The 21690-nt window shown below is 43.4% G+C and overlaps 1 protein-coding gene across 2 annotated transcripts; it reads left to right on the top strand.

The window, feature by feature from the left end:
- TMBIM6 (transmembrane BAX inhibitor motif containing 6) lies at positions 1-21096 on the top strand. 2 transcript variants are annotated; one of them, XM_024575502.3, is made up of 10 exons: positions 1-102; positions 9535-9622; positions 10025-10133; positions 12990-13110; positions 14811-14859; positions 14966-15063; positions 15269-15348; positions 15770-15870; positions 17672-17747; positions 19079-21096. In XM_024575502.3, the coding sequence occupies exons 2-10, from the start codon at positions 9567-9569 to the stop codon at positions 19100-19102; spliced, it is 714 nt and encodes a 237-aa protein (XP_024431270.1). In that variant the 5' UTR covers positions 1-102; positions 9535-9566; the 3' UTR covers positions 19103-21096. The 2 variants fall into 2 exon arrangements, with proteins under 2 accessions (XP_024431270.1, XP_045040109.1); XM_045184174.2 differs by lacking the exon at positions 1-102 and adding an exon at positions 7863-7885.
- Positions 21097-21690: the final 594 nt, after the last annotated feature.

Genomic DNA, 21690 nt, shown 5'->3' with positions numbered 1-21690 from the left:
GGGGGCGGACTCAGGATAAAGAGTCGGGAGCGGACCTGGGGAGAGTCAGAAGCATATCCGGTGTTTAAAGAGCTTCGTAGCTCCGGAGAGGCGGGTAAGAAGGTACGTGTGAAACTAGGATTGCGTAAGCCGGCAGTGGAGAACGAAAGGGGGTTAGTACTTATTGTATGAACGAGGATGGGAGTAGTCTCCGTTTCTGGACTGACTAGACCCCGTGGGAAAAGCCCCTCTGCGACTGGACTCCGGAGGGCTGGGCGGGGAGGGGAAACGAGGAACTGATTCCGCGCATGCGCAGCTATACAGCAGCAGGGGGAGGGGGTGGGAGCAAGTCAGCCAGGTTTTAGGGGGAGTCCCGGCGCCCAATTTTCGCGGGAGCGCTAGCGAAGACCCTTTTTAGCCTCCTTTTCCCCCTTACTCCCAGTCTGCGTCCCTCTTGCTCCGCCGAGAATAGACGCAGGAGCTCCTTGGCCTTGGCCCATCTGGAATTTAGGGCACGTCCCCCACCCCTTCCTTCCGAGGGGAATGAAAGCGAAACCTCCGAGGTTTGTGGCCACCCCTGCCCGACCCGACCGATCACTGCTCCTCCGCGGGACCTCTGGGTGAACGGCTGAGGCCGGGTCTCGAGAAGGGCCTGGTCAGGCAGGCTGCCCTGTCACGGCGGGGCGGGTGATGTCACACTCGTGTGACACGCGAGGCTCCTTAGTTATGTGTAAGCCAACAGCAGAAGCGGGAGGTGGTGGAGAGACGGGGCTTGGCTTGGCTATCCAGCCCTACAGGGCAGCTTCGCTCTAGTCTGATAGGTTACCTTCCGACAGGTGAGGTGGCTTGGTTTTATTTAGTCCTGATCCTTGTGGGCGACTTTCTCAAAGTCCGATTGGGAAAGGTGGCGGCGGTGGGCGGTTTTTTCTGGAACCTGATTGCTGGAGCTGTGATAATTAGATTGTGGTATTTTTGTTTATTAAGTGTGGAGTTGCTACCCCGTGCCAGCCCGGGTTGCGTTGCCCATCCCAAACAAGGACAAAAACCTCTCTGAACTTGAGACTCTGTTTTAACAATAGTTAACTTATGAGCGTGTAACCCAATAGAAGAGATGACTGTGCCTGAAACACAAAGATTTTTTAAGGTTAAAGGTTAATGGAGAATAGGCTTTTCTAGTTACTTATTTATTTCTATTTTATCTTTTGGTAGAGTTTAGAATTCAGTTTAAGAATTCAGTTCAAGACAGGTTTTTCTAGTCGCGCAACCACATTTATTATGGCTTCTGCGAACACACTTATTTCTGTAATAACTAGATTTACTCTCTTTGATGTTTTCTTATTCCTCTGTTGAATATTACTGTGATGATGTTGAGGTTCTGCAATTTTCCGTCAGCGGGACAGAATAGCTGAATTCTTGAGAAATGCAATTCGTAATTTAGATTCAGAGTTTCCTTCTTAAATTATTCATCTTGTTGTGGAAACATGGCTTAGTACCCTCTTTCTTTCCTTCTCTACTATTGATCTGACTGAACCCTTGCTCCTAAATAATAGGAAAGATAAAATTAAGCCATATAGCCAGCATTTCTGTAGTTTTTCCTTTTTTGGATACAGTTCATGCTTATTGTAGAAATGCTAATAAATACAGAAAGTGTAATAGGAATCAGCATATGTTAGTTCAAACAAAGATTCCCCTTGATCTATGGCTGGAACTGCCGTAATGAAAACTCGCTTTTCTACTGTAGGGTATAGGAATAGAAAGGGTACCACACTGAAGGGGTCAGAAGACTCCTAACCTGGTTCTGGCTCTGCTGTTTACATACTTCTGTCTTCTCATGTTGGGCTAGTCGATACTAATGTCCATTTTTCACTTTAGAATGATTTCACACAGATTTTCTTACTGGCATTCAGTAAGCTTGGTAGAGCAGGAATTAGTTATCCTGATCTTCCAGGTGAGGAGGCCGAGAGGACCATAGGTAAAATGATTTTCCCAAAGTTACGTGTTCGAAAATAGCAGGACTTGTGACTAAATCCACTGCCTGTGCCACTACTACCCTGCCTTTCTGAACTTTCTGTTTTTCATCTTTAAAGTGGGACTAAACATTCTTACGCTTCCCTCATCTATTGGTGTGAAGATCAAAGGGGATAACGTATAAAAACACTTTGAAAGTTGTAGAATTTTACGTAAATGTAGTCAGTGGTCTTATAGGAGATCCTATTGCTGGCCTGAAGAGTTTCACTTCATTTCATAAACTACCACAAGAGTATTAATCTCTCCTGGGAAGACACTGAATATTCCCTTGATGCTCAATCTTCTAAATTACCCTTTGCTACTTTGACTTGGTTGTAGAAGCTGGTAGAAATGTCTTCCATGCAGTTGGGTGTTGTTCCCCCAGGGTTTCTCATCAGATTTCATGGAATAGTTTTTATGTACATTTTTGTTTTCCAAAGACATTATTCAAACCAGGGAGAGGACTGTAGAGGTTGGCTGTTAGGGACACTTAAGTGACCGCTCAAGGCAGGTCAGCCAGCTGGGGAATGTTGGTTTGAGGTTATAATGTTTTTGTTGTTGTTGTTATATATATTTTTTCCTTTACCATTTAGTACCCTTATACCCCCTGCCCCCTGAAGTTACAGCATTCTTGATCAGATAGAGAATGGGATCTATATTTGCTCTGGAGACTCTTGGTTGTGCCTTTAAGTGCGGGGGCTTGCAGGCTGATTCATATGCAAGCCCTGCTCTGATTGAGCTTAAAGCCAAATGTGTGAGAGAAGTTTTGTTACAATTAACTGGAATCTAACAATTGAAAAAAGAGCTTCAGGGATAGGGATTGTGTGGATGTGCAGTTTGTCCTAATCTATGCCTGCTTTCATTTGGGCTAAATATGGTGTTAACTGGGGAGGGATTACTAGTTTATATTGGAAGATGATTCTGTATTTAGGACATCGGGGCCTTCTTATGATTCAGTGTCTGTCAACAGTTGTCATAGAGAGGGAGATTTAGTAGTATCAAAGTTTGGTACCAAAAAATAATATATTGAAGGCAGTTGGCATTTCATCTCCAGGTACTGGTATGGTTCTGAGGCAGTTTTCTAGAGAGACAGGATTCAGTGTTAACTAATCCGGGGATTTTGGCCCAAATTAAGGGAGGGCAGGCAACTGAGACATGTATGGTTAAGATCTAGAGCAATGAAAGTCCAGTCCTAGTTAAAGTGGAATTTCTTTTTCTTTTTTCTTAAAGATTATTTATTTTTAGAGGGGGGGGCGGAGAGAAGGAGAAAGAGAGGGAGAGAAACATCTATGTGTGATTGCCTCTTGAGTGCCCCCCACTGAGGACCTGGCTCGCAACCCAGGCATGTACCCTGACTGGGAACCAAACCAGCAACTCTTTAGTTCACAGGCCCTCATTCAATCCACTGAGCCACACTAGCCAGGGCTAAAGTGGAACTTCTTAAAGCAAATAGACTGGATTTTATTTATTTATTTTTAGAAAGAGGGGAAGGGTAGGAGAAAGAGAGGGAGAGAAACATCAATGTGTGGTTGCCTCTTGTGCACCCCCTACTGGGGACCTGGCCTGAAACCCAGGCATGTGCCCTGACTAGGAATCGTACCAGAGATGCTTTGGTTCTCAGGCCGTCTCGCAATCCACTAAACCACACCAGCTGGGGCTGAATAGACCAACTTTAAATGGTCAAAGCATCAAACTAATGACCATTTACTTCATCAAAATTTCTATCACATCAGATTATGACTTAGTTATTAGGCTGTCTCTAAATGCCTGTGACCATGTGGGACAGGAAGTAAAGTATAAATGTCCCAGAAGAGAGGCATGTCATTTAAAGAAAAGTCATTTTAACCAGTGATAAGATTTATCAAGTTTCTTTAAATTCCAGTTGATAACTTTCTTAGACTCTTCTCCCCCCCCCCCATTTAATTTAATTTTTCATTTGGGTAAATATTAAGCCTTCAGGATATATAGCTAGCTGTGAGTTAATGGTTGAATAATATTTTTTAGAGTAATTTACAGGGCATATATAAATTAGGCCTGCGATAAATGTCTTCTAAAACTAGACTTTTAAAAGGTTTAAGCATACACCGAGGACTTGAGAGTAATGAGTACATTTCAGTTCTCGAACATTTTGGTCCTCGACCAAGTTATTCGTGGAAAAAATGTCTTGGTTGTCTAACAGAACTACTGACAGCCCTTTTATTGCTGATACCTGTATGATCAGTCATGTGTCTCTCAGGTGACAAAAAACAAAGGAGATTCAGCCCTGGCTGGTGTGGCTCAGTGGACCGAGCACCAGCCTCGGAACAGAAGGGCACACGCCGATTCCTAGTCAGGGCGTGTGCCTGGGTTGCAGGCCAGGTCCCCAGTAGTGTGCGTGCGAGAGGCGACCACAATTGACGTTTCTCTCTCTTTCTTTCGCCCTCCCTTCCCCTCTCTAAGAAATAAAAAAAGAAAACCTTCTTTTTTTAAAAAAGGAGATTTGATTTTCAAACAAGTCATTTCTTGAACAGTTTTCCAGAATGAACTTTCAAGAACTGAGGTTCCATTGTATTTACTTTAGTAACAGTAATGGTTAACAGACTGAGTCAGTCTTAGGTATGAACCAGTATTCCAAGCACTTTGTGTTATCTCACTTAATCCTCAACCCTGTGAAGTAGATAATATACAGGGTCTGGCACAAATAACATCCCTTTTTTTATTACAAAATCATAAGCAGGTAATTCCATAACATAACAATAACACACTCAAGCATACCATGTGATATTTTAGGTGAAATGTTCAAATGAAAACTATAAATTGTTACACCCATGTTATTACCCTACCAACTACACTCAAGCAGGTGTTACTTCTGCTGGACCCTGTATATTTACTCTTTTACAAATGAGGTAACTGAAGCACAATGAGGCTAAGTGCCAGAAATTTTTTGCATGTCATACAGCTAAGGAAGTAATGGTCAGATTCAAGTGCAGCAGGCTATGCTTTTAACTACTATGCTTAAGGACATGGCTATACAGATTCTGAAAACTATTCAATAGGAGGAACTGAAAAATTACAAATGGTCCTGCTGCCTTTTTTTTTTTTTTTTTTTTAACCCACCTGGGATTTCTTTTTTCTAAGTATCAATTTGGTCCCTTCCAGATGTGAGGGATCGGAATTCAAGATGGTCAAATTACTACAATGTGAATGAAGAACCACAGTTCACAAACTAAATGTTTAATTAGATGTGTGAGCGATGTTTCTTTGGCGGGCTGGTTTAATGTTAAATTGTATGCGCTTGAGGCAGCTGCTCTCCTGGCTCCAGCAGTCAGCAGGCTTTTTTCAAAGGCAAGGATTTTTTTTAGATGCATGATTGTTTCTGTTTTGCACAGCTTTCTTTTTAAGCTTTTAAAAGATTTTATTTATTTATTCTTAGAGAAAGGGAAAGGGAGGGAGAGGAGAGAAACATCCATATGAGAGAAACATCTGTTGCCTCTCCTATGTGCCCCGATCAGGGTACCAGGCCCAGAACCTAGGCATGTGCCCTGACTGGAAATTGAACTGTGACCTTTCACTTTGCGGGACAACACCCAACAAACTGAGCCACATCGGTCAGGGCCATTCTGCATAGCTTTTGACCATGTTTCATAAGCCCTGTACTTAATAGGTGTTGCAATAAGATTGCAGATAATGTTTTTAATGTAAGGCCTGGCCCTTCATAACAATCTTTTCATTTTAGGGCAAGGGTAAGGAAGATACCTAGAACAAACCGATGGATTTAAGAAGGCCCTAGACATAGATGTTCATTGATAAGAATATCTGTTTCCTCATACATAGTTGTTAATGCTCAGAATGGCAGTAGGGTAGAATTATTAATGAAAGACCTATCTTTTATATCTGAAGAATACCCTTCCTTCAGGGTTTAGTAGACCAAGTCCGGTGGGTCTGGTATTTAGCAGAATTGTCTCTTCGGAGGAAGGCTGAAAAGCATTGACTTTCCGTCCCTGAGGGACATCTAGGCAATACAGACCTTTGCTTTAGTTTTCACGTCAGTTGATGTCGCATTTAGGTTGGTGAATGCACACTTTTGCTACCTGTACATATGTCTTCCATTTGTGTTTCATTTCTTGATTAAAGCTGTGTTAAGTAGGAGGGGTTTTGAAGGGAGAAATCCTTTGTTTTGGTTTCTTTGGGTGGCTCTGGGGGAGGCGGCTGACCTGGGGAACCACAGAATGGTGACACGGCCAACACTTTAGTAGTATATGCACGACAGATTTTGACAGATTCTGACAACTTTGGGGATTCCTGCTCTCCTAAGGATGAAGGCTTAAAATGAGGCTCTGTACCAAATTAAAGGAATTTGACTATGGTTAACACCTGAACATGTACTTGTCATTTACAAATGCAATACGGGCAAATTTCCCAGGAGTCCAGAAGGCACTGTCCTCATTGTGTTCTGTGTGAATAATCCCACCTCCCTGTTTTACAATTAGTTAAATATAGAACTTCTAGACCTCTGTACAGATTCAGATTCAGGATAAGGCAGCCCAGTGCTGGCGTCAGTTTTGTGATGGGCTTCGATGTGTGTTGGGGCTGCTGCATTAAAGAACTTTTGAGCAACAAGTAATGTATGTTTTTTCTTAATTGTGGTAGAATATGCAAAACAAAATTTTAGTATTTTACCATTTTCATACGCTTTTTTTAAACAAAGATTTTCACTAACTGTGGGGTCCCCTGTGGATGTCAGCTGAGCTACTTGGCTAATGGTTTTAAATACTCTTCCTGAGACTGAGAATACTTTTAGTAAGAACACTTTTTTTAACTCATTACTTATCTGCACCTTAGTTCTTATCTGTTTGGTACAGACCTAGAGCAAATTATCATGTTTCCTTGATTCTAAGACCAACTTTTTCCCCTCATACTTTAACATTTCGCAAAAGATGTGATGTGTACATCATGTCGTCTTAAATCTGTATACTGCATTGCATTTTTTTCTCCCCCTTAAAGCTGTTAAAATCGTGTATCTTTGCATCTAGAAATTTTGGTAGTTACATTAATTTTTTTTTAATGTATTGACTGATTTTAGAGGGAGAAAACAACATTGCACTTATTTATGCATTCATTGGTTGGTTCTTGTATGGGGTCCACACCTTGGCGTACTGGGACGACGCTCCAACCAACTGAGCTACCTGGCCAGGGCAGTAGTTATATTTTTCACTTAAATGTTAAAATAGGTAGTAATGTTGGAAAACTTTTTTTTTTAATATTTTTAAACTACAAGCCAGTATTAAATCATGGAGAAATTCCTATTTGACACCTCCCTCCTTTCCCTCACAACCTTTGATGGATTTTCCATCAGCAGTGGTAAGACCCCCGGAAAGGCGCAGTCAGTACCCCCTAGAGAATGTGAAAGAGTGACCTGGGACAGAGGAGTTGCTGCCTTCTCCCCGCCTAAGTTTCCGCTTGGTGGCCTCTGGTTAGTGAGTGTTGCCCCTTTCTGACTGACAGTCCCCTAGGTATTTGAGTATTTACTCGCACCCCCTCCTTTTTTAACTCTTGAAATTGGAAGCAAGAGATACTTCAGGTTGTTGTGAATACTTCAGAGAAACTTGGCTCTAAAGGTTGCTTCAGTACTGTTGCAAGTTCTGTCTAGGGATGTCATTAGGGGTGTTAATGGAAGTCTTAAACAAAGACACTTTCCAGGTGCTGGATTCTGCCATCCTGTAAGCGTGCTCTCGGGGGGATGTACTCATCATGGGTGTGGAAAGCTGTGGCTGGCAGCGCAACAGCCTGCAATAATTGCACCATCTAGGTCAAGAGGGCCTGGGGCCCTGAGACTTAGAGATGAGAGCATCAGCTTTAGTAGGTTCTGCCTCTTCTTACCATATCTGTTCTTAAGAACAGAACTAACGAAAGAATTAAGGTGAGTGGGAATGGTGGGAAAGGAAAGAGGAACTCAGAGAAAGCAAGCTGGCCATTTTAATTGTTTCATTTGTGAGAGAGCCTCAGGAAACAAGTGGTGACATTTTGAACTCTGAGAATGGCATCTTTCCACTGGCCCAGGATCCCTCAGGAAATTGGTTTGCTTGCCCAGATGAATTTTGCTGAGTATTAGGTTAAGTGCTGATGAGAATGGGTGTGAGTAGTTTTAGTCCCCTCCTCCCCCTCCCTTTTTTGGTAAATTTGAAAAGGATTGGGCCTTACGTGTCTAACAGGAATCTGGAAGATTCATATTTAGCAAAGGTGAAAGCTGTTGATTAGATGTTTAGTTCTGTAGGTTGAGCATGTTTGTTTAGGATTGCATGTGAGAGGGGAGGGAGCAAAACTTAAGAGCCTGACTTTATGGTATTGATGTGTAATGTGATCTGGGTATAGTTTAGTATTTTTTTTTTAATGCCCTTTGGGACAGTTGGCAAGATCTGAGTAAAGTCTGTACCTCAGATGATAGAGTTGTATCATTGTTAATTTCCTGATTTTGATAATCATTCTTAGGATACACACAGTAAAGTATTTATAGGTAAGGGGTATTGTATCTGCATGGCAAAAAATATATGTATTTTCAAGTCTATATATTGCTATATGTAGAGAGAGGATAAAGCAAATACATTAAAGAGTAATTTAGTCTTGGTGAAGGGTATACAGGAATTCTTCGTACTACACCAAGTCATTTGTAGGAAAGGTTCTGAAATTATGTTTAAAAAGAAACTGCACAATTTTCCTTTTCATGAAGATAGGAACCTTCCTCTTTTCAAAATTGTGTATCTCTTTGTAGTTCAGTTCTAAAATGCATTTGGTAGAAAGCTTGTACACGTATGTTTTTAAAATTCAAGTTGTAATGTAGACCTTTATAGTTTTTCTTCTTTTTTTTTAAAATCTTTGAAGTTCTATGTGTTTGCTGAGGGAGTTCTGTAGCATCTTGAAACAATGACATAAAATAGCTTTCTGGGCACACCTTTGTACTTACACTAAGGTACAGTAACTGGTTACTTACACTAACAGTGACTGGTTTCCTTTAACTAGATTGCTAATTGAGAATTTCTCCAAGAAAATGGTCTTTTATTTTATTTTTAAAGATTTTATTTATTTATTTTTAGACAGAGGGGAAGGGAGGGAGAAGAAGAGAGAAGAGAAACATCCGTGTATGGTTGCCTCTTGCTCACCTCCTACTGGGGACCTGTCCCCAATCCAGGCCTGTGCCCTGACTGGGAATCGAACCAGCAACTCTTTGGTTTGTAGGCCAGCACTCAATCCACTGAGCCACACCAGCCAGGGCAGAAAAGTCTTTTAAAGGTGCAAATTGCCTTCTGAAAGAACAGAAATTAAATTCCAGTAATGAAATACCTTGGGTGAGAGGAAGATGGGTCATTTCTTCTGTCCCCTTTGAAATGGTTGACTGTGATTGTAAGTGTATTCTAGAAGGAAATATATAAAAATAAAAATGGTTGTGTTAGAACAGTGGGATTGTAAATACTTTCATTTTCCCAAACTTGTATTTTTTATAAGAAAGTTATTATTTTGTCTGTACTTGTACCTTTAAAATAACCTTTCTTCTTGTTACTCGTTACCCTACAGTGTGGAGGCCGCGCCCCACACACTCCAGCATCATGAACCTGTTTGATCGGAAGATCAACTTCGACGTGCTCTTGAAGTTTTCCCATATGTAAGTGTGTTGACCTTGGCTACAGTTTCTTACTGCTTTTCCTTCGTATCTGGTTTTCCGTTTCCTGGTTTATTAAATTTTGTGTATATAGAGTGACATCGATGTTGCTAGAGTTCTGAGGGTATGATAAGCACCCAGAGTCTAAGGACTGCTGTGTGGTCACTGGAAAGTCATTTAATTACTCCAATTTCGGTGCTGATTGTTCATAATTGTGGGGTTTGGGCTCTTCCCCAGCATTTAATATTCTCTGTTAGTTAACCTATGTTCAAAACATTCCTTTTTTAAATGTAATGTAACTTTCACTTATTCCCTGGGAAGGAGAGGAGAGGGAAATGATTCTTAGCTTAGAGATGAGACTGGATTGGCCCCGGAGTGATGGCTGTTCCTCACATTCTTTCCCAGAACCCCCTCGACACAGCAGCACCTGAAGAAGGTCTACGCCAGTTTTGCCCTGTGTATGTTTGTGGCGGCTGCAGGGGCCTATGTCCATGTGGTCACTCACTTCATTCAGGTAAGAGCAGTTTTTTCTCCTAGTTGCTGTCGTACAATTTATGCTTGGAAGAAACCGGCTCAGCAGAGTGGTACAAGCCTATGCCTCTCCCTAATCCTTTTCAGAAGTTTGGCGTCTGAACTCAGCCAAAGCCAGCCAGTAAATATTGAGGACATGTAGAGCCATTTCAATTTTCTGGTGACTCTGCCCTCTCGCAGTGCTGAAATGTTCAGCTTTGGAGTTCTTAACCCTGACACTGAAGGATGTGTCGCTAGTGTGCAAGACCCCCGCCCACTGAGCGTGCTGGTGTTCTCCACAGTAGCCTTTTTATCTTTCCTCCTGCTTCTCTTTTTTGTGTGAATGACTGTGGAGCCCATGGATACAAAACATTGGTTGTGTGATTAATTATCAGGAGGGGCAGGGTTGAGGCCTTTCAGGACTCGTTTGGTTCTCTGATACACTTACATCAGCACGTTTGAGTGAAAACCCCTTTGATAACTCAATTTCCTGTGTGGAGGGAGAGTTTGGGTTTGGTCAGCAGGAATAGAAGGGGACAGTTGGTAATCAGTAAGTTTGAAGTTGTCACTCGCCAAGACTGGTCCCTAGTAGAGTGTCCTTTTTAGTGTAAGTACAAAGGTGTGCCCAGGTTGGCACTGGCGCTGTGGAGAACTGTCCTGTGCTCAGGCATTTCCTTTCAGGGATTGTGTGAAGAATTACTCTAGATAACTCAAAGGATAGGACTTCGATCCCATGAACTTAAGACTTTACTCACTTACTTTTAGAGAGAGGGAGAGAAACATCAATGTGTTGAGAGAGAGACACTGGTCGGATCAGTTGCCTCTCACACACCCCTAGCTGGGGACCCGGCCCACAGCCCAGGCACGTGCCCTGACTGGGAATGGAACTGGTGACCTGTTGCTTCGCAGTCTGGCACTCGATCCACTGAGCCACAACCAGCCAGGGCGATCCCTTGAATTTAGATTAAAACATACTCTACCTTATAGGCAAGAGTGGCCCTTTTAAGTAGTGTAAAATAAAGTCGTCCTCATTATTTATGGGTTTTGTATTTGTGAATATGCCTACTTGCTAAAATCGGTTTGTAACTCCGAGATCAGTACTTTTGCAGGCATTCACAGTTGTGCCCAGAGCAGCAGACAGATGCGAGTTGCCCATCACACGCGTGTCCAGCTGAGGTTGAACAAGGCAGCACACACCGTATTTCAAGCTCTCATGCTGTAAACAGTAGTGCTTTTTACGGTCCATTTAGTGCTGCATTTTTTGCATTTTTATTGATAATTTTACTGTTTAAAATGGCTCCAAGCAGAGTGCCCAAGTGTTGTTAGTGTTCCTAATTGTGAGGCTGACGAGCCTTACGGAGAGAATGTGTGTCAGTAAACTTTGTTCTGGCCTGAGTTACAGCGCCGTGGTTGCGAGCTCATTGGTAATGAATCGACAATATGTATCAAAGGTTATGTATTGATCAGTTGATGAAAATGTTGTGACCAGGGGTTCACGAGAACCTAATCACTGATGTCCCATGAGAATGGACTGTATATCTTTAAAGGATGGAAGGAACTTTTGTGTCTGTATGTTCTGAAGGGTTTCTTTCTTTATAAATGCCTATAGCTTTTTCCCACTTGATTTATAAGAAAAGACTTTTTTTTTCTTACAAAACTGAGGCATGTTCATTATAAAGATTCAGATAACAGACTAATGATAAGTAAATATAAAACTGTAATCCTATTACCCAGAAATAACTACATGTGTTTTGATAATAACCCTCTGTCTCAGTCCTTTCAGGCTGCTATAACAGAATATCATAGACTGGGTGGCATAAACCAATGGTCCCCAACCCCCAGGCTCGCCTAGTTTTGCCTTCTGTCACCCTGCCACCCCCTCAATCCACAGTGGTTCACCTGAACTCCCCCCCACCCCTGTCTTCCAGGAAACTGGTCCCTGGTGCCCAAAAGGTTCGGGACCACTGGCTTAAATAACAAAGAGTTGTTATTTTTTTTTAAAGATACTATTACTTATATTTTAGAGAGAGGGGAAGGGAGGGACAAAGAGAGGGAGAGAAACATCGATAAGGTGCCTCTTATACACATCCCAACCAGGAACTGAACCCACAGCCCAGGCATGTGCCCTGGCTGGGAATTGAACACACAACCTTTTGCTTTGTGGAATGATGCCCAACCAACTGAGCCACACCGGTCAGGGTAACAACAAACTGTTCTTATAGTTTTAGAAGCTAGGAAGTCCAAGATCAAAGCACCAGATTTGTTGTGTGGTGAGCGTCCACTTCCTGTTTCGTAAATAGCCGTTTTCTTGCTGTATCTTCCCATGGTGGAAGGGACAAAGGAGCTCTCAGGGTTCCCTTTCTATAAGATAAAAGGGCACTGATCCCCTTCCTGAAGGCTCCACCCTTATGACCTAATCACCTTCCAAAGACCCTACCTCTGAATACCATCATATTGGGAGGTAGGATTTAAACATGAATTTGGGATGGGGGACATGACCATTTCGTCCCTAGCACCTCTCTCGGTCTTTTTTCTCTGTTTATGTATATGTATTTGCGTATATTTAAAAGTGATTAAAAAGGGGTCATTTCTACTTGTTCTACAGGTTGGAACGTATTTTCAGCACTTGTCCCTGTGGTTCATTTTTTGCTGTTTCTTGGGCAAGACCCATAGTTTGACTAGGGTAGTTGTGGTTCACGGACTGCCCAGGCCAGTACAGCCTCCGGTATCCACCATGGCCCTGACCCTGCCATTCAAGGCTTCTGGCTTCTTTCTTCAGCCCACACTGCCTTTTCCACTGCCTCCAGGTTAGATACAAATACTAGGCAGTTAGATGACGTTCTGATTCTGGATCTGACAGGCTGGCCTGCTGTCTGCCCTGGGCTCCCTGGGATTGATGATCTGGCTGATGGCCACACCTCACAGCCGCGAGACCGAGCAGAAGAGACTGGGGCTTCTTGTTGGATTTGCTTTCCTTACAGGTGTGTTAAGGGATCGGTCTAATTTTGGGGGGTGGGGTGGAGACTGTATTTTTTTTAGTATCACTTCAGAGTAGGTTCTGAGATTTGTGTTTACTGTGATTTACCCCAACTGGTACACTTATCCAACTTTATATTTGAATGTATTTTGCCTTGTACTGCTTTCTTATTTCGTGTAGATGCATCGTGCTTTCCCACAAAGAAGATAAGCTCTTTGTGATGGGTGATTACTTTTGTATCCAAAAATAAGCATTTGTGTGCTTGAATGAATGAGGTTTAAGAGCTTAGGTAGCATAACTTGTTACTGGTAGACACGGGACTAAACAAGGCCTAAGAACCTGACTTACTTGGATTCCCACTGGCAACTATCGTAGAAGCCCCCATCCGTTCTGAACCCTACAGGCAATTAATTAAAGCCATACACTGAAATGCATCGCACAGGGCCTTTTGCTGATCGTCAAGAAAAGAATGAAAAGCACAGCACTTCTACAACAGTGTCTGTAGTATCCCAGATCCAGAAACAGCCAAAGTGCCCATCAGTAGGTGAATAGGTAAAAAAAAAAGCTGTGGTACATGTACACAATGGAATACTGTGTGTCCAGAAAAAAGGAGATCTTAACCTTTTGTGACAGCATAGGTGGACCTGCAGATTATTCTGCTAAGTGAAATAAGCCAGTCAGAGAAAGGTGAATACTATATGATCTCACTTATATGTGGAATCCAATGAACAAAATAAAAACAGATATGGATACATGGAACAGATCGACAGCTCTCGGGGAGAGGGAGCTGGGTGAAGGAAGGTGAGGCGATGAGCAGAAAAAACATTTATGCGTGATACATACACACGGCAACAGTGTGGCGATGGCCGGTGGGAAGGGAGGCTGGGGCCAGTGGAAGGGGAAACGGTGGGGAGAATATGAGGGCATCTGTAATAGTGTCAACAGTAAAAATAAAGGTTTTTTTTTAAAAAAAGCACTTCCAGAAGTATCATTAAGGGAAACCAGACTAAAGCTACACAATACAAATACTTGTAAAGCAACGTTTGAGTTAGTACAGCTTAATCTGAGTGAGTCTAATCTATACTATGTTGGAGAGATTGAAGAACGGTGGGGATTTAGAGATGAAGATTTTTTAGATCAGGAAACACCAGTGTTTGAAGGCATTACAGGGTGGAGTCCAAAGGAGAAAGGAGAGTAACCAGAGTAGAGGAAATGCGGGAGCTGGAACAGGCTGCCGGTGTGGCCTCCCGTTGGCACTTGACCACTTGCAGAACTGGTCTGGCTTTTGTTTTTGCTGCAGAGTCAGCCCTGCGTGCCTGTGAGATTGGGGCCACAAGGCTCTGCTGTACTCTTAATCCTGTGATTCCTGGTCTGGCCCACGCTACAGCACTCCTCCTCAGAGTAGTGATTTAGCTCAAACTGTTTGACATGCCTATGTCGTTTGTCCTAATCTCGGTTCCTTCTAGGGGTCATCAGTGATTTTCAGCTGAAAGGACAGTTTTGCAGCTCCGTATAAGTAAATTAACTTAGTTGAAGTTTTGTTGAAAACAAGGAGAATGGAGGGGGGGATTTACTTACTTTAGTCCACATGTTTTGTTTTTTTAGGAGCAAGAGCATGCCTATGCTATTAGTGACCCACTTTTGGATGAGGGTTCTCTTCAAGATTTGATGATAGTAACGTGTTCTGGGGCTTTTGTTTTCCAGGAGTTGGCCTGGGCCCTGCTCTGGAGTTGTGCATTGACATCAACCCCAGGTAACTATTTCAGGAGTGTCTTAAGTCTCTCTACCTTTAGGAATATACCTTCTAAACATAGAGTGTATTCCAGTAGCCCTCAGTCTAACGTTTTTTTCCTTAACAGCATCCTCCCCACTGCCTTCATAGGCACAGCGATGATCTTCACCTGCTTCACCCTCAGTGCACTCTATGCCCGGCGCCGCACTTACCTCTTTTTGGGAGGTAAGTGTGGACTGGAAAACCCGGAGAGGGTCCGCACCCTAGCCAGGATTCTCACTAGGACTGTTCCCTCTCACCCCAACTGCTTGTGGCTCTGGGGTTGGAGTAGAAAGCCTTCCTTTTGGGAGCAACACAAGGAATGGCTGTGGCAGGGTTGTTTTACTTTACTTTAGCTTCTCTCAAGATGGCTTTTTGTCACCTGTTACAGGTACCTTGATGTCAGCCATGAGCCTGATGCTTTTGTCTTCCCTCGGGAACCTGTTCTTTGGATCCATTTGGCTTCTCCAGGTGAGCCTGCGCATGCAATTGTCCTGAAGCAAGATGGGCCAAGAATCCTCCAGAATGCTCACCTTTGCTGGGCAGCGCTCTTGAAGCCTACCCGCTAATCCTCCTAGGGTGGAGCCTTTTGTGGGTAAAAGTGAGAAGATGGTTTGCCCAGAGAACATTTTTCTAAGGCCAGTCCAGCAGCAGTTCCTTGTTAAAATTATTGAATCTCTTCCAGTAACACCCCCCCCCAAAAAAAAAAAATCGGTGCAGAATTGTGCTGAGAGAGGTAAGGTGGTCGTCACCATAGGCTTTGGTTCCCGTGAATGTTAGCGTCAGTGGGGTTGCCATCTGATGTACTCCAAGTGGCCGAGAGCCAGAAGAAGTGTGGCTGTTTTCTCTACGCTGTGCACCACACGGTAATCCCATCTCATTCTTTTGTTAGGCAAACCTGTACTTGGGGCTGCTGGTCATGTGTGGCTTTGTCCTTTTTGATACTCAACTCATTATTGAAAAGGCTGAAAATGGAGATAAGGACTATATCTGGTGAGTGTGCAAACTGGCCTTCAGCAAGCATGAAGAGTGAGGCTTACTACTCCATTCTGCAGTTCTTTCCTTAATCCTAGGGCCAGGCCGTTGCCTGGCCCACCTTTCTGTCCACGTTGGTAGGGATGAGAGTAGCTCAGGTAGCACTAGCTGAACTTAACGTGTTCAGGCTTCGGGGTTGGGGGTGTGGGAGGATACCCATGGTTTTGGAACTAAGCACCACATAGCATAGTTTCTCTCAATTCCTGAAAAACAAGTTTTTTTAAAAAACCGATTTTATTTATTTATTTATAGAGGATAATGGGGGGAGAAAGATAGGGAGAGAAACACTGATGTGCCAGAAATTCATGGCACATTCATGGTTGCCTCTCACACCCCAGCCGGGGGCCTGGCCCGCAATCCAGGCACGTGCCCTGGCTGGGAGTCTGACCGGTGACCCTTCAGTTTGTAGGCTGCACTCAATCCACTGAGCTACACCAGCCAGGGCGAAAAACACTAGATTTTAAAAATGGAACTACTAATATGTATTTAAATACCATATTTTGCCATGTATAATGTGCACCCCTGTTTTTGGCCCAAACTTTCAGGAAAAAATGTTTTAATTTTTAAATTCAATTATTTATTTATTTATTTATATTTAGATACTTGGCTTTTGTATTATAAAGGGATTGTAGCATTTATTTTTGGACATGTTATGGTACAAGAAATTTTACGTAACAAATAATTACAAAACACAAGGACAGATACAAAGTATTTTAGGTACTACCCATGTATAATGTGCATCCTTATTTTCCCTCAAGAATTTGGGCAATAAAGTGTGTATTATACACAGCAAAATATGGTATCCATATTTTTCATAACGGTTACCTATAGGCAAAGGAGAAGGAAAAGGACTTTTCACCTTTTATACCTTTTATTCTTTATACCTTTCTATTCTTTAACTCTTTAACAATGAGAAGATATAATTTTTTTAATGTATGTATTTTTTCATGTTGAAATTCTCTCAAAGTTAGTGGTAGAGATAGGTCAGGAAGGGTTCAGAGTTGGGCCTCTTCAGAGTCTAAAGCCCAGTTTCTCTTTTCTGTATGCTGTTGGGTTGGCCAAAAAGTTCGTTTAGTTTTTTCTGTACGATGACTCTAGTGGTGCTTAGTGGTCTTTTCATTCAAAACAATTTTGTTAGATGGTATTGTGATAGCTGTCATGTCAGCATGCATAAAAAAAATCAAAATTGGTGAATTTTTGTGCAGCTGTTCTAATACTGAATATTGAAGATGGAAGCAAATATGCAACATTTCCGGTGTATTATGCTTTATTATTTCAAGAAAGGTAAAAATGCAACTGAAATGCGAAGAAATATTTGTGCAGTGTATGGAGAGGTGCTGTGACTGATCGAACATGTCACAAGTGGTTTGCAAAGTTTCTTGGTACTATTCACATTTTGGCCAAATAATTCTTTGCTGCGGGGCTGTCTTATGCATTGGAAGATGTTTTGCAGCACCCCAGCATCTACTCACTAGATGCCAATAGCGGGAGATAGCTGACATACTCAAAATATCCAAATCAATAAAGTTATTGGTGAAAATGAAAAATGTGTCTTTTATTTTTATGGAAAAAAATAACGGAGTTTTTGGCCAACCCAATACATGGTGTCATTGAGTTGAAGGGATTTCCGACACAATTTTACTTCCTTAGTTGGTGGTGGAGTGTTGGTGAAGCCCATTCATGGGCTGGGAGCTTTATGGTTTGCATCTCTGTGCGAAGGAAAGTAGGAAGGGCAGTCTGTAATCTGGTTGTCTTTCAGGCACTGCATTGACCTCTTCTTGGACTTCGTTACTCTCTTCAGAAAACTCATGATGATCCTGGCTTTGAATGAGAAGGTTAGTCAGCCCACTGCCCAGAGATGGGGAAATGGCTGCTGAACTCAACGTCTGTGTATACTTCAAATCTGAGAACTCGCTACATGTTGTGTAGTGCAAGGTTATGTGAGGCATTGAGTAACAAGCAGGAACCAGAGGTCTTTAGCTGATGGAGAAAAAGGAACAAGTAACAACAGCCCTTTTTTTAAAAAAAATAATCTAGAAGATTAGTATCAAAGGGAAAAGACTTCAGGGGCAGCAGTCTGCTATATGAAGAATTTAAGGGCTCTAAAGATACTTAGATTCAGAAAAGGATATTCTAGATTTGTATAATATTGGCAACAAGTTTTTGTAAATATATTTCAGAAGTAGACCAATTTATCCATCTTTTGGGCTTTTTCTTTTTTAAGATTTTATTTATTTTTAGAGAGGGGATGGGAGGGAGAAAGAGAAACATCAGTGTGTGGTTGCCTCTTGAGCACCCCCTACTGGGGACCTGGCCCGCAACCAGGCATGTGCCCTGACTGGGAATCGAACCAGTGACCCTTTGGTTCACAGGCCAGCACTCAGTCCACTGAGCCACACCAGCCAGGGTCCATTTGTTGGTCTTAATTTTTTTCCCAGAGAAGCCTTCTGTATGTGTGGTTGGTGAGTGTCACACTTAGTCCACTCCGCAGCAGGGGAGCAGGTGAACCCACCAGCTTTTCTTACAGTCCTTACTGTGGAGCAAGACTCAATGCAGTGGTGGTAGAGACAGGTGACTAGGTGGGTGTGGTGGCTCTCTGGTCTGTGCCACAATTGGACTGAGCACCAAACAGGTGTCCCAGTTTCAGTGAAAGCAACTCAACCTGCACTTGTTAGATATGCTGGGCTTCCACCTCAGATTGACTGAAGAATCCCCCTAGGCTAGAATGTTTCTGAATGTGGGTTTATGCGCAGTTATGCTTCCTTCTGAGGCCTGACGGAAAGTTAGTGGTCTTGGCGTTGGTCTTGACCTTTCGTTTAGTTCTTCTAGGGTAGGCTGCCAGACAGAAGCCTTCAGTGGCTGGGATCTGAGCTGCAGTGGTTGTGAGTAGCCAAGAGTGGTCAGGCAGCCCACATAGGTGCTCTTGGAGTGGGAGTGGGAACAGCTGCTTGAGGTTTATTCTCAAGTCTGTCAGCAACTAGGGGGGCCACCCGCGGGAGATGGTTAAGATTCAGTGCCTGCTGCACTAGAGGAGCGTTTCTCACTCCCTTTTATTGTCCTGATCCCTTCCGGTCCCTAATGAAAGGCAACCAGGTGTTGGCTCACTTGAGTTTCAGTTGAATGTCTGATGCCAAAAATTAATTGGGTTATTTTTCTCCATTTCCAGGACCAGAAGAAAGAGAAGAAGTAAAATGACCATCCAGCCTTTTTCCCAGTTTGGCTTCCTCTCCTCCACCCCCTCATTTTCTCTCTGCACACATTACATGTGGTGTGATCTCTGATAATGAAAAGCATCAGAAAAGCTTTTGTACTTTGTGGTTTTCTCTATTTTGAATTTTTTGATCAAAAAACTGATTAGCAGAACATAGTTTGGAGTTTGGCTTCGTATTCCTGGGGTTCTTCCCTACTTCCTTTTCTGTCATCCCCATCCCTCGCTTCGTCCTCCACTTAGGCGGCCGGCCCATCGTGATGAGCAGTGAAACCGTACAGGGAGATGACTGCAGGACGCTGCTTTCTGACTGAGCTGTACCAAGTGGACCCGAACTGCTGGGTGGAGGCAGCTCGGCCCTTCCTTCCTCGGCACTCTTTGGTGGGTGCACAGTTCCTGCGGCATGGGCAGTGTGTGTTCGTTTGGAAAGAAGTTTGCTGGTCCTGTTCTTACTCGGTATATCTGAGCTGTCAACCCCTAAACAAAGAAAATGAAGAGCCTCTTCTGGTGGATGCTTTGCTGCTTCTGAGCTGCCCGAGTTGCTGCTAGTCTGGCAAACACGCTTTCTGCCATGCCGTCAAAAAAGGAATGTGGATTTGTATGTGTTCTCTTGCCCACTCTGTCCAATCTCATGTCTGACCCTCAGGGAATCTGCCTGCCTTCCATCCCTGGGGTGGGAGTGTTTCAGCCCAAAGGGAAGATGAATTCTTATCGGCACTTAAAAAAAAGGCTGACGATGCATGGCAAGGTAGAGCCTAGAATTCCCAAATTTCCCCTGGTCTTTATTTTTTTTTTTGGTTATCACGTTAGTTACTGAGTGGCCCATACCAGGTGGCTGTGACTAACGATCCCAGGAGAGAAAGATCAGGGGAAGAGAATGGCTGAGCCTCGGCAGGTAATTGTGAGGAACCCTGCCAGACAAACTTGTTGGGACAAAAATCTCTCCTGAGTGGTTCTTTGTTCGGATCAACGGAATGTGGCTGTGATGGCTTGGGAGGTAGCATTCACACCAGTCCTTTGATGCATTTTTGTTACTTCCCATCTGGTAATGTCTCTCCTGATAATAGTTGTCAAGCCAGAAGCTTGGGGCAGTAGATACGCATTTATTTTACACATGCATTTTAGTTTTGGCTCTACACCTGTTTTCTATAATTCTGCAACATTCCTGGCAGGGCCCAAGTGACCAAGCCTGCTAGATAGAGAATTCCCTGCAGCTTTGTGGTTGCAAATGGAGGGAGGGCAGTGCTGGTGGGGACCACCAGCTCCCCTGGGCTGCACAGTCATCTGGCACAGATGGGTGGCCTTCGGGAGCTCGTGAGGCTCTGGCTACTCACAGGGCTGCAGTGAAAGGGGCACTGAGCGTGGAAAGCTTACTGCCCATGGAACAGTCTTACCCAGTTTCGGCTCTGCCTGTTTGCACCCAGCACACAATTTGACCCAGTGACTACTCATTTGCGGTACACTGTCCCATGGGAAGATTGCTTCCCAGGTGGTGGTTCTGGAGTGGCGTGCCACCCAGAACGACGTGCTTCCACAGAGGATGCTGCCCTCTGAGCTGCTGCTTCCAGCTTCTGACTTGAAAACTTACTAGGACTTCCTTCCCATTAACCCCCCCATAGCAACTCCATAAATTTGTTGATTCTTTGCTAGGCCTATGAATCCAAGTTACATCTCTTGAAGCCAAACTCCACCTCTTGTGCTTTTTTTGCTTGGGTTAAAGGAGTTTTTCTTTAGAAACAGTGCCAAGAATGATGAGATATAAAAAAACTACTTTTAAAGAAAATGTCTAACAGGTTTTTAAAACAGTAATCACTGTTAATTATCACTTTCTTTTCTAGTTCCTTGCTTTTCAGCTCAGGCTGCGTTCTCTAACATACTGTGAAGACAGAGGTGTTTTTGATCAGAAATATATGAAATCTACATAGTCTTAATTTGTAAAAAAAAAAATTACAAATAAAGAAAGTTCCCTAACCTTTCCTGGTGGTAATGAATTTTAAATTCAAGCCTGTAGCCAAACATGGTGGGGCTTGAGGGCCTTCGTAACGGGAGCTGAGTGGGTCGAGATTCTTTGCTCTGGGTGTGAGTAGAAAGAAGCAGGCACCCCACTAGGTACTCATTCTGTAGCCCCAGCTTGCCAGACAGGTTGGGATTGTTTTCTGCCCGATACGTAGCCTGGCCGCCTTCTGGTGGTCTTCCCTTCCCAGCCTGTGTCGTAGGTGGCTTGTAACCGCACGTGTACTTGGTTGCGGTGTATAGGCAGGCCCTGGAATTTAGGGGTGCATTATGGAAAAAAGGTGTAATCCACTCATTTGGTGAGTGCTCTGGGTCACCGCTGTGGCCAGGCTCTATTCTAGGTGGTAGGGGTCATCTGTGAGGAGCATCCTTGTTTACGTGTGAGATTACAAACCAGAGTTTGGATGGCAGCCTGGCTCTTCCGTTCGGGCAGGATTGCCCTCCACTGTCATGTTCATTGTGGGCACAGAGCTTCCTGTTAGGGTTTGACTGTTACCTGTTACCTGACCGGTTCGCCTAGGTTACTTCCAGCTGATGAACCTCTTTGCCCTCCGCAT

The sequence above is a fragment of the Desmodus rotundus genome, chromosome 3 (genome assembly GCF_022682495.2).
Source record: "Desmodus rotundus isolate HL8 chromosome 3, HLdesRot8A.1, whole genome shotgun sequence".
NCBI classification, from domain to species: Eukaryota; Metazoa; Chordata; class Mammalia; order Chiroptera; family Phyllostomidae; genus Desmodus; species Desmodus rotundus.
The sequence above is the reverse complement of the archived record's forward strand: the minus strand, read 5'-3'. Positions and strand labels throughout refer to the sequence as shown.

Bases quoted from the DNA above. Each gene is read 5' to 3' on its own strand.
- TMBIM6 (XM_024575502.3), top strand. From the start codon at position 9,567: ATGAACCTGTTTGATCGGAAGATCAACTTCGACGTGCTCTTGAAGTTT. The intron at 9,623-10,024 runs GTAAGTGTGTTG...ATTCTTTCCCAG, and splicing joins CTCTTGAAGTTTTCCCATAT to AACCCCCTCGACACAGCAGC. The intron at 15,871-17,671 runs GTGAGTGTGCAA...GTTGTCTTTCAG, and splicing joins GGAGATAAGGACTATATCTG to GCACTGCATTGACCTCTTCT.